The 12,958-nt window shown below is 30.0% G+C and overlaps 2 protein-coding genes across 2 annotated transcripts; one reads left to right on the top strand and one right to left on the bottom strand.

Moving 5' to 3' along the window:
* Positions 1-164: 164 nt before the first annotated feature.
* LOC107185320 (vitellogenin-3-like) lies at positions 165-6,566 on the top strand. Its single transcript, XM_015572986.1, has 22 exons — positions 165-177; positions 548-783; positions 892-1,137; positions 1,208-1,366; positions 1,446-1,588; positions 1,685-1,832; positions 1,931-2,115; positions 2,194-2,513; positions 2,609-2,784; positions 2,849-3,066; positions 3,165-3,384; positions 3,459-3,660; positions 3,757-3,973; positions 4,070-4,227; positions 4,310-4,452; positions 4,517-4,650; positions 4,742-4,868; positions 4,940-5,122; positions 5,183-5,512; positions 5,587-5,842; positions 5,966-6,245; positions 6,395-6,566. Exons 1-22 carry the CDS (start codon positions 165-167, stop codon positions 6,564-6,566), a joined length of 4,266 nt encoding a protein of 1,421 aa, XP_015428472.1.
* Positions 6,567-7,013: 447 nt separating this feature from the next.
* Positions 7,014-9,439, bottom strand: LOC107185311 (sprT-like domain-containing protein Spartan). The gene is made up of 5 exons (XM_015572974.1): positions 9,224-9,439; positions 8,913-9,073; positions 8,715-8,823; positions 8,477-8,596; positions 7,014-8,414 (listed from the first exon to the last, which is right to left on the bottom strand). The coding sequence occupies exons 1-5, from the start codon at positions 9,323-9,325 to the stop codon at positions 7,014-7,016; spliced, it is 1,893 nt and encodes a 630-aa protein (XP_015428460.1). The 5' UTR covers positions 9,326-9,439.
* Positions 9,440-12,958: the final 3,519 nt, after the last annotated feature.

Genomic DNA, 12,958 nt, shown 5'->3' with positions numbered 1-12,958 from the left:
GTAATAGGCTAATTTATACGATTGAAGATAATTTAGAGAGGAGATAAGTTTTACCCACACAGATGGACAAGACATGTTCATGGGTCACAGAGATAGAGACAGTAAGGGTCATCTCTTGACTCCTATGAACTCAGTTCACTTTTATTAAGCTAACACTGCACACCATGAGGTTCACAGGTACAGAATATATTTTTATTTACAATTGCAAATATATAATTAATCGATATTCATTTTTTTTATTAATATGTTAATAACTTATTGCATTGATTGAAATGCATTATTTAACAGTATTCGACACCATGAAAAATAAATATTTCCAGTTACTTATAAAAATGACTTAAAACTCTTAATGTAATTTTTATAATTATATTCTAAGTAATTATAACAGAAGACTATAATTGTATTTAAAAAATTACATATAATCGGTACATTGTCAAGATTGTTTATAACAATATTATTTATTAAACACAATAAATTAGTAAGATTAATGTGGATAACTGAAGAATATTGTATATACACATTAATTAACAAAAACCTTGGCTTTCAGATATCAATTATATGTTACAAGTACTGATACATAAATTGGGGACAAGTGTATGTGTCTTTCTTTTGTTGTGTAACAACAATGTTGCATACGGTTTATTTCAACCAGGAAAAGAATATACATACTCTTATAATGCACTTTCAAGTTCTGGCGTTTTATTGCCATCTGAGGCAGCATCTTCTTGGGGCTTTCATGGAAAACTTGTAATCCAAGCAGAAGAAAATGTAGCTACAATGCAGGTATAATTTACAAGAAGAAAGTATTAAACATTTCTTTCAATAATTACGCTATATTCTAACTATTTTCTTTAAAATAATATTTTATAATATGTTAATGGTTTTAATTAGTTAGAGTCATTAAAAATGACTATTTGGAATGGTAAGATGCAGGAGAAGAGAGAAGATCAAGATACTACCGATGATATAGCTGATCTTCTGAAACCATTTCAAATTACGTATGGGAATGGTCTTGCCGAAAATTTCAGCACAGAAGCTACATCCCCATGGTCTGTAAATATAAAACGGAGTATATCAGGAATTTTCCAATTAGATCTTCCTAATTTAGAGAAGGAAGTAGCTTTTCATTCGACTGAAGTGAGTAGCTACATATTTCTGAAAGATTTATCTGTTATTTATTGTTGGTACAATTATCTTTGTATTGTAGAGAAACCATTATGGTGAATGTAACATGGAATATGTTGCTAATCCTGAAGAAGAAGATCAATGGGTGATAAGAAAATTTGTAGATCCTCGAACATGTTTTGGTCATCCTCATCACACATGGTCTAATGTTCCTAAAATGCAGTGTCCTAATGCCGATCAAGTATGTACATATTTTAGATACAGGAACTAAACAATGTCTGATAAACTGGTTTACTAAAGTAGATTTCCTATAATCTTAGAATGCAATATTAAAATCTAGTGAACGATTGTACAAAGTTAAGGTAAAAGAATCCTTAAACGAAATTTTATTTGTCAATGCTACTGGGGGAATATATGTTCAACCTTTTCAAAGTTTTGGAGAAGCACAATTTCATTTTACAAGGTGAATTAAAATTTTTTCTATTTCAACAAAATTTCTCGAATTATTTCTTACTTTTACGATTGACTTACATTTTTATGTTTATTTTCTGTTTTACAGGCAAATCTTTAAGTTAATTTCTGTGAAAGATATAGTTAATAAAATACCTACGCAAAATTTAGTCCCTAAAGTTTTGCAACATGAACTTCCAGATTTTGATCTTACCCAAGGTAGAGGTACACCTGACAAAATTACTGTTCTAAAATCTGTAAGTTTAATTAAATCACTATTTAAAATACGTATTATAATTAGTTACTATAATTAATATATATTTCCACATTACACAATGATAATTCTACATTGTAGATAGGAACTTTATTAGATAGATTAAGCCAGAGACTTGAAAACCCTGGTTTGGACACAGAGACTGATAATTTACACAACACAACAATTTCGATTTTATTCTATTATCTTCAGATGCTAGATATTGTTGATTTACGTGCTGCATATACTAAAATTTCAGGAACAAGTTACAAAGAAGAAACAGTACGGTACTCGTTAACTTCATATTCGTAGATTTTAAATTCCGCAGAATAAGATATATTGTTACATTCATTTATATTTTATAGGAATATGTTTCTTGAAGCTCTTCCGCAAATTGGTACAAAAGAAGCTGCATTATTCATCCTAGAATTAATACAAGATAAAAAAGTATCAGACATGTCTGCGATCCAACTTCTTACTCAGTTACCGTTTCATGTCCGAAAGCCTGATGTTCAATTATTAGTAAATCTACAGACACTTCTAAATCTACCAGAAAAGATTTCTGCTGAAGTCCAAAATACTGCTATTCTTACATATGGGACACTGATCTACAAAACATGTTTATTGTATTGTCCGTATGAAATGTTAGATGATTATGTACGGCTATACTTGGATAAATTTACAGGTATGTGATCAGTAGTACTGAAATTTATGAAACCATGAATTTTGAATATCGTTTATATTCCATTTCTCATTATTATAATAATAAATAATTCATAGAGTCACAGAAGTACGAGAAGAAAATGATTTGGCTCGAGGGATTAGCAAACATACAATTAGGACGAGTCGTTGAATTTTTAGAACCTATTGCAAGTGGTAATAACGCAGAATCACGTCATTTTCGGGTTCTTGCTGCCTGGGCATCACTTCCAACAGCTCCGCTGAGACCTGATGTTGTATGTAACTAATTTTCTTACTCCCATATAACTAATTGTTATATATTTTGACTTTTTATCGCAGATATATCCAGTCTATTGGCCAATTTTAATAAATAGAACTGAGCATTTAGAAATAAGAGTGGCTGCATTAACGTTACTGATTGTTTCTAGTCCTACGCCAAGCAGATTGATATCATTATATTGGTATATGCAAAATGAACCCAATCAGCATTTGTATAATTATTTTTATACTACTTTAAAATCCATGGAACGAACCACGTATCCTTGTTACGTTCATATGTACGTAGATAAACAATATCATGATTCTCTCTTCTGCAAAATTATTAGATGCTGTAATTTTAAATGTACTTATATTTTCTTCGCGATTACAATTCTAGAGGTGTTATAGCTGCACAATTTACACGAGTACTTCATCGATCTCCGAAAAATCAGTATTTAATTACTGGTAATTATTTATTTGACTATCAAGATACATATAGGAAGTTTGGAGCAATGATAGATGGTATTGTCATTGCCAATCCTTTGACAAACATACCTGAGGTTTTATATGTGACCCTCAACACCTATGGAAGTGCAATTAATATAAATCATTTATCTGCAAGTATTATCTCAAAGTATCATAGCTTTATATAGTATTCAATTTCGATGTTTTAATCATTATGTACATGCAGTTGTACATAAAAGGTGAAGGCCTTCTACAGTCATTATCAACATATCTTGATGGTCCGTCTCAAGTTAAGGATATATTAAAGCAATTCAAAGTGGATCAGAAGGAAACTAATCATGTACACTTAGAAGTAATTGCTCGTATTCAAGAGAAAACAGTTCTATGTCTTCATTTAAACGAAACAAATATTGTATCAGGATTTAAGTGTAAGTTTATAAAGTTTTTCTTCTAAAAATGTATATTTCAGTATACCATAAAATGTATATGCATATTTTCAATGTACTACTATGTTTTATTATTAGATCTCTCATCTTTACCGAGTAAACTGTATCATATATATCAAAACGTAGAATTTCATGTTAATCAACAACGTATCAACGTACCTGTGACACTAGAATCGATGCAAGTCACAGATTTAGGAGCAAATGCTAGAATTGCAGTGACCACTACATCGTTATTCTCAATGAGAGGAAATTTTACACATGTTACAATTGGTCGTAATAATCATGTCATACTACGGTAAATAATTAATACTACATTATTACGGTAACTAATAATGGATTATAGTTGTATCGTTTTTTCTACTGTTTTATCTAATAAATTAATTTCTTTCAGAACGTCCATTCATAGGTCAGAAGTAATTGAAAATTATAATCCTTTAATAAATGTATGGCATAGTGCAGAAAGGGCACATTCCATTCACGCGTATGTACCAGTCAATATTACACTTGGATTTGAAGATCGACCCTTTATTTCCTATAATACTCCTGAAGGTTCGAATGATATTTGTTTAATAATTTTGTACAAGTAGAATTTGTAATATTCTATATTGAAAACACAATGGTATTTCTATAGATCATCTTAAAATGGGTCTCACAGTTCATGCCAGAACATCTACGAATATAAGGGGTGCAAATGTTGAATCAAAATTACAAAAACTATGTCCCAATTGCACCCAATTGTATATAGTTAACAAATCACCGACATATAAACCAGAAGTAAGTAAAATTTTTTTTTTGTATTAATAATCTTCAGTCTTAAAGACATTATATTTTTTGGTAGGATGTACAGCTGCTTCAAGTTGAGTTAACAGAATTGGGAGGCCAAGTATGCTTGAAATTATTTGACTGTGAAGCTATAATATCACGAGAGAAATTAATTCGTGATGTATTTTCGTCACATCAAGCTAATTATCCGTACGTTAATTTTACCACATTTTCATTTTTTTTATTACAAAATTTTCATTATATGTATTATTAATTATATGTTAATTCTAAATTGTTATAGTATTTGGCCATTTCTGCAGTTTGCTTTAACAGCACTTCATTTCTTAGATTACTACACATACGTTCCACCAAAAGGTAGTTGTGGTTTAGCTGCTTATATTAGTACAATTGATACAAAACGAACTCAAGTTAGTATATTACCAGTTTATATACGTTAATTATCCAAGTTGTAAATTTTACATTGGATATGTTTTGTTAGGTAAGGTTTGAATATATCAAAGGTCCAAGTCATCATACGTTTTCCTTAACACGTCGCAGTGCTGAAACATCAGAGATTCTTCAGCAGTGGAATTTAGCTGGACTTTACGAGGCTACGAGTTGGATCTCTGACATGATGAAAGTTAAAGCGACTAAAGTAGTACCAGGACAAAAAGTTTTTAAGGTACTTTGTGCATTATAAAGTCATAAGAAAATATAAGTTGTCATATATTTTGTCCTTCAGTTTTGCTTAGAAGCAGAAAAAGAGATACCTTGGGAGTGGGACTTCCTTAGTATTAAACCAAGTGAACCAGCTAGAATAGTATTAAATGCTGTTTGGGGACTTGCCGATACAGCAAAAGGTAAATGTGCCGGGTCTACGGTAACATTGAATTTACTCGGTGAAATCAGTAATGATCAACTAGAAAAAGCTAAAGAAACACAATGGCCATATGGGGAATGTCGAGAGCAATCTAAGGGAAAGCAGTTCACACCATTCTCTGATGCATGCTACGAAGCTTCGAGGGAGTTATCAACTTTAAGAAAATACCAAATCACTGCAATACATGAAAATGTAAGTTTACATTTATATATCTATTTAACGAAGTAAAAGACTTATTCTGATACCAACTATATAATTATAACTAGTTGCCAGAAAGCTTAATGAGATTAGCTTGGAAATTCCGTGCCTTTTATGATTTAATCGGCGGAAACAGTAGTTGGAGCTCGTTGTCTAAGGAATTTGTTGTGACTGCGACATTTCCGAATGAATCAGAAATTGGTGAATTGTCACTTAACAACGATAAAGTGGCTATCGAATATAATTATTATTTTATCGACACATTCTTAACAAGAACTAGAATTCACAAATACATGGACTGGTCGTTTGTGAAAGCATTTTTCAGTAAGTCAGTGGTCGTCTGCATTAATTGAAATTTTCTTAGAAAAATAGTAAATTGTTTGTATCTGCAGAATTGATTCTATTTGATTACAGTACATTACCTGACTTAATCACTTCCAAATTTAGGCACATGTATTGTGACACCGGAGATTATAAGATCAACTCACAACGTGAATTATTCGTTCCGCAACAAACATGAGGTATTGTTATTTGGACAGTGCTACAATGAGAATCCAAAATATGCACTATCGGCACGCAATGATTTATATGGCGTTAATATCAATGTCTATGATGAAATAGATACTGTACGAATTATACCTAATGAGATTGGAGGAACTTTGTATAATAATACGATATATATTCCATTACCACAAAGCTATATGTTCCACACCCTGGGTTCTAAAAAGTAATTAAGAAATAATATTTTCAAGATAATTGAATGACTAGATTTAGAGTTATCATTGTCCGTTTGTTTGTACATGTATATACAATAATACTATCGTGTTTTGAGTGAGCTGTACTTTAATACTTTAATATATTACTATTATGTTTCAGGGTAAGATTGGATACAAATACGATTGATATGATAGTTCCTAATCTGTCTTTATATATACATTGGAGTCAAGAACAGATTCTTTTATTCTTCCCAACTTATTTACTAGAATTTAGTTGTGGTATATGTACGCTACAAACTCCTAATACTAATAATTTATATGAAAAATTGTAAAACTGTTTATTTAAAATCAAGATCGATTTAAAGCATGAAAGTTATTTAAGAAAATAATTTTTAATACCTGAGTCGATATTATCAATACATTCAAAGCATTTTCCTACTATGATGTATTCAGAAATGAGTATTTGCTTCTGATGATGAATGTGAAATTGTAATTTGAAAGCATTTGTAAATATTATTAAAAAATGAAATGTTTACAGTTTACAGACATACTGATATTATAAATCGATATCATAAATACTGTAATATGTATTTTCCTTACTAAATATAATTAAAAATACTTGGAACCAGGGTTGTACATAATAATTAAACAAAACTGCATTAAATAGCAAAATCAAACACGTTTATTTGAAGAATAAATAATACTAAATGGCAGTATGTGATCACAAAATTTAAATAAGAGACATTTCCCTAAATAACTTAACATACATTATTAAATAATCACGTACTTTTAAGGCATACATCCAAATGTCGATTCATGAAAGATTGTAATACTAATTCCATACAAACAGGACAAGGGTATGTATCACTCTGATTACATGATGTTTCTAAAGCTGTTTCTGATACTTCCTTGTTATCACAATCTATTGACAAAGTTGAATCATCGTTAAATACGCTTCCAATACAGTCTTCTAGGTGATCGTTTAAGGAAGTTCCGAGGGGAATAAACGTATTACAAACTAAACATTTGTGTGAATCCGCTTCAGTTGTATTATTTGTTTGAAATTTTGAAACAGGAGTTTGGCCCTGGAGGTCTTTTGATTCCTCGTTAAGTAAAGATAAATCGTCACTAGATGAACTACTCAACGAAATTATGCTATCATTTTTAGTTTCAGTTTTACAATCCGTATCACTTTGTGAAAGGCAGTTATCAAGATGATCATTTATATCCTTAAGGTTAAAAATTTTATTACACACAGGACAATTTGATACTTTTAAATTGTCCAACTCCGGTTGCTTTTTTGAAAATGTATCTACATCAATCTTTCTTTTTTGTGCAGATGAACAATTTTTCTCATTCTTCTGTTTTTTAGTGTTGCTAACATTGTGAATTGATTTTTTACCCGTTGTCATTAAACAAGAATCTAAATGTTTATTTACATCACCATCTGACACAAAATTACTGCATACTGGACATTCAATAAGCTTCACTTCTTTGACTAATTGGCCATTAGATTGTCTATTAGTTGAATCTGTTGACTTTGATTTAACAAATGTGTTTATTGTATTTTTTGGTGCTTCAGTATTCGTGTTTAACTTGCGACGTTTATTACTATTATCAAACTTGCTCAACAAATTACTTCTTCCTGTATTAAAACCACCAAGAATACCAGAACAGGAAAATGTTGGTGTACCAGAAACTGAAGTAGTCTTTGGTGAACTATTTGAACCATTCGAACCATTTGGACCACCTGTACCCCAACCATGAACATTATTTGTATTATTTCCAAGTTTTTTCAATCCATTCTGAGAGTTTGAAAACTTTTCAATTGGTTTGATAGTTTTAGAAGTAGATGGAGATGGTGATACAGTAATAGTGGAAGTTGGTTTAGTAAGCCAGTTAAACATATTGTTTGTTGACCCATTACTTTTAGCAGCAGGCTTTACTTTCTCTTTATTTTTAGAGCCTTTTGCTTTAAAATTTTCTGGCTCTTTAATTTTAATAAACTGCCCATTACAAGTTTGTTGGTGTTCCTTCCACCAAAAATCATTTGGTCCTGGTGCACGATTCATGGCTCTACGCACTGTTCCAAAATATGGAGCCTTTTTTTGGCAAGGACCATTGCATCTCCACCAATGTTGTTTATAGAGTTTAACTTCATCATGAAAGCTATGATATATCTGCAAGGAAAAATGTAGTATTCTCAATAGATGCCGATATTTGATTTATTATGAATACGTACAGTTATTTTTGTTCCAGCTGCTTTATTTATTCTGTCCATATGCTTACAAAATTCTGGCCCATGTCCATCTCTGTCACGATTATTATTTGTAAGAAACAAATAACCATGAATCATTTCGTGCTTTAATAAAAAATATACAAATCATAGAAACACTTTATATACAACTAGCAGATCAAGAAGAAAGTTGTTTCCTTGTACTAATGTGTATACTAATTTAAATAACATAATGAAAACTTACTAATAGAGTCTCCACAAGATCTTTTCTTGGTCTCAATTTTAATAAGGGTGCACTGAGTGAAATTATACATTGTCTATTTCTTGGATGAAAAGAACAAATTCCCGCACAACTATATTGTACAAAACAATAATAAATTTAACAAAATATTGAATCATATATATATATATGTAGATTATAATTTCCACGAACATTACTGACCTAGTCATTCTACTACTCCATTTGATTTCTACTGGCAGTAAAATGTTCCAAAAGAAACGTTCATTAAATTGCACAAACAGTGTATGAATGTTAGGTGTTGGATCAATTAATTCCAAGGTTTGATCAATCAATGTTCTCGGCTTGTATTTTTCTTTGTCTCTCTAAAGACACATTTTTAAGATTGAAAACAGGTTTATAACATTACCAAAGATTAAATAGAAACAATATTAGTAATGTATCAATTTTATAAAACTGTTGTTATATAAATTGTTGCAATACTATACGTGTATTTCATAAAAAAAAGAACTTACATGTTTTGGTATAATTGCATTTTCACTAAGCCCGAAATGATTATCTTCCTGATATAACTGTCTTGCTAGATCGAAATCACGAGACTCTTGCGATTTTATCATTATTTACAAATATTAATGACTTCTGACAGAGATAAACATTAATTTCAATATATAGTAAATACTTTTCCTAATTTCAATGTACAAATGTATACTATATAGTAGTTTTTGTTTACACAGTAGACATACATCTACTAACACGTAATAAATTCAAATAAAGTACTTTAAAGTACTATTAAAAACATAAAATGAACTTTTATCACCTAAATAGATTTAGATGTATATGTAATTTGAAAATTCGGAAACAGTGGTACTACCAGGCCCTGTTAACTGATTACATGTCACCATATGTCACATTTAAATCATTAAATCTGAAACACAAACAAAATACAAAAACAACTTATACACATTACAATAGGAAGTCATTGGAAGCATGCAATGCGCACATGGGCAACTGCTATGATGTTGGAGGATTTACCACTAGAGGGATACAGATATTAATTCTTGCAAAAATATTCTTGCCTACATATGCTGACATAAATACACATGTATATAAAATTGGTAAATATATATCCATTAATACGCATGCAATTGCAGGTGCAGTACATGCAGTATCTGTCGTATCTGTGCAGTAGAGCACGTGTATCAGTTTAACAATCATAAACAAATAATTGACAAAGTATTAAAAAGAAAAAAGAGGCAAAAGCCCTCCAAAACATATGTATTAAGTCTACATATATACTTTTAAAAAGAATATAAATACTTATTTAAACAGTTCATCGTAACTGATCGTAACTGATCGTAATAATCCGGTGAACATGGCTGTGACAATGTTTACACGTTTTGCATATATTCGAAATGTAATGAATGTAAATAATATTAGTGCAGTTGGAGGTGCATTAAATATTAAACGGCATTCGGTAAGTTTAAATTATTACGTCGCTAATAAATAAATTATTAATTATCATTTGTTAAATTATTTTTCTAAGCTTGTCATACATCATAATACTAATACTATTCTACTGATTTTAGAATGATATATCTGAACCTACCACACTATCTAATGAAATGAAGAAGATATTGGTTGTTGAGGGTTATAAAAAATCACAAAACAAATTAAGTAAACCTATGCAAATGTATTTAGAGAGATCTAAACAATATCGTAAGTTTCATATGAGTCTTACAGAAAATTTCATGTTATTATTGATGTAAATATTTGTAAGAAGTAACTAATAATTATTTTTAATTATCAGAGGAATTTATTGAAAAAGAATCAGTAAAATACAATATTGGAAAACGACATCTAGCTAATATGATGGGTGAAGATCCTAATGCATTTACAGAAAAGGACGTTGAAGTATGTTATATTTGTTTTATATAAAGAACATTCCCTTTTTTAGTACATAATTGAGATCTTATGTCATAATACATTGAAATTAGTTAAATATCAGATTTACTATTAAAATTTAATGGTAATATATCTTCTATCATTAATGAAATCTGTAAACTTTCATAGAAAGCAATAAAGTATTTATTGCCATCTGGTATGTATGATTGGCGAGCAAGGCCTATGATGACTGATCCAAAGAAATTGTATGAAGAGAGAAAAGAAGCAGAATTTGATGAAACTGGTAGACCATACCATTTCTTGTTTTATACGTGCAAACCAAATTATTACAATCTACTTCATGTAAGTAATTTATAATACATAGTCAGCCTTCTCACATATTTTAAACAAATTTGAGAGGATATTGTATATACACAAAGAATATGTTTGTATACAGAACATTGCTGAGCACATAAATAATTTAAATAATAAAGAAGATTTAGCTTATGCAGCAGAGGGACTACCTTCCTCTGCAAACAAAATGTGAGTTAAAGTTATTTTATTGTGTTTTCTTTATTGTACTAATGATAAAGTAATTAATATTACTGTTGATTTTAGAAATATGTTGACATCAAATTGGATTTCCAAAGAGGAATTGGAAAAAAAGTTATTGGAACAACTTTTATCACATGAAGTAAGTACAACATAATCTTATTTATTTATTCTATCTTCTTAGTAAACTTTCTTGAAGATATGTTATAGATTTTAATTTATTTTAGTATAATTACTTTATTAAATCCTTGGATAGACTGGCTGACCATTCCATGTCAAAACATGTGTCTGATTTCATTATGACCTACAGAAAGGAATTAACAAATATTACCACATTATTGGAACTTCCACCTGTATGTATCATTCGAAGCTCATATTATACTATTTAAGTTGTTCAGGTTGAGGAAGGTGATACAGTTATTTTTCTTTACAGTTCGAATATGATGAAAATGATAGGCCTTTTATTCTAGTAAAAAGTAAGTATATAAAATAAAGACTTGGCATTATATAGAGTATTTCTGAATGAAATGAACTTAATACCTATCATGTTTTCTTTAGTAATATTTATTTCATTAGAAGATATTTCTTATTCCATTTTATCTCTTTTTACCAGTTCCCTTAAGACCATCTTCCTCAAAGACGCTATGTATAATACTTTCATTTTTACTTCACATGCTTTGCTCTCTGCTTTTTACCCACTCCACACCAATAACTTTTATTTTGTAAATTAAAGAATGAATTAAGACATTTGTTCGTCACTAGCAAAATGTATACAAATGTAATGAAAATATCGTCTGCTTGTTTTCATTCAATTCTTTAGTACATTTTGTTAAACTTTGTTTCATTTTTGTAGGAAATAAAAGGAAATCTGCAGTAGCGGACGTTAAGGTAATAGGCAAAGGATCTGGAAAAATTACTATCAATGGACAGGATCTATCATATTTTCAGTTTCTGCAGCAACGGGAACAGGTAAGTCTTTATGAATCGTTGGAACAATGGATATGCTTGAGTTTAAAATAATCCAAGTACATAATTTTGCATTCTCACAGTGATTATTTTTATTGAAGCATCATCTAAAAGATGAACTTTTCTTGTTGTTTTTTTCAGTATTAATACATTTCCATTTAGTTTGTATAAGATTTGTTACGAATATTATGTTTGATAATAAGATATGGTTTAATGGATATAGGTAAGTACTCAATATATTTTTCTATGGAAATGAACAAGTACTATGCATTATGTGTGTGTTATTTTCTTCATTTAAGTTGCATTAATTTAAGAAACATGGTAATATTATGTAATACGTTTTCTTAATTTTATATCATATATATACAATTTCGAATTGTAAAATAATATAACACAGGTACAGTATTATATAATACTTGACTTTGAAACTTTCGATTTTATTCAGCGATCATAGCATACAGATCTTTTCGCGATGCGATCAAAACGGAACTCGTTACGACAGTTCATTCAAGGATAAATAGTTATTCAATGACAAAACTGATAAAGCATGCTATTTCTTATTATGGTTCATATTTAGCTGTTGGTATGCTTCTAAGTATTTAAGCAGAAAATTTATTCTTCAGCTCACAGTTCGATTTGGGTTGGAGAAATCGGGTCTCATAATTTGCATTTATGGGTTGAGGATTTTTTTATTTACTCTTCCCATTTCATTGGACACTCTATACCACGTGGCGAAGTGATCAATGGTTCGTAAAATCTTTCCACTGTGCAGACATTTAATTATTGCTTACACTAGCATGGTCACACAAATTTGATATTGTGCGTATATTATGAACAGGAAAATACAAAAA

The sequence above is a fragment of the Dufourea novaeangliae genome, unplaced genomic scaffold, assembly GCF_001272555.1.
Source record: "Dufourea novaeangliae isolate 0120121106 unplaced genomic scaffold, ASM127255v1 scaffold18, whole genome shotgun sequence".
Taxonomy (NCBI): domain Eukaryota; kingdom Metazoa; phylum Arthropoda; class Insecta; order Hymenoptera; family Halictidae; genus Dufourea; species Dufourea novaeangliae.
The sequence above is the reverse complement of the archived record's forward strand: the minus strand, read 5'-3'. Positions and strand labels throughout refer to the sequence as shown.

Coding starts and splice junctions, on each gene's coding strand:
- LOC107185320 (XM_015572986.1), top strand. Junction 4,228..4,309: donor TTCCTATAATACTCCTGAAG/GTTCGAATGATA, acceptor GTATTTCTATAG/ATCATCTTAAAATGGGTCTC. Junction 5,513..5,586: donor TCACTGCAATACATGAAAAT/GTAAGTTTACAT, acceptor AATTATAACTAG/TTGCCAGAAAGCTTAATGAG.
- LOC107185311 (XM_015572974.1), bottom strand. CDS start 9,325: ATGATAAAATCGCAAGAGTCTCGTGATTTCGATCTAGCAAGACAGTTA. Junction 8,824..8,912: donor TGGAGTAGTAGAATGACTAG/GTCAGTAATGTT, acceptor TGTACAATATAG/TTGTGCGGGAATTTGTTCTT. Junction 8,597..8,714: donor ATCTTGTGGAGACTCTATTA/GTAAGTTTTCAT, acceptor TTTTTATTAAAG/CACGAAATGATTCATGGTTA.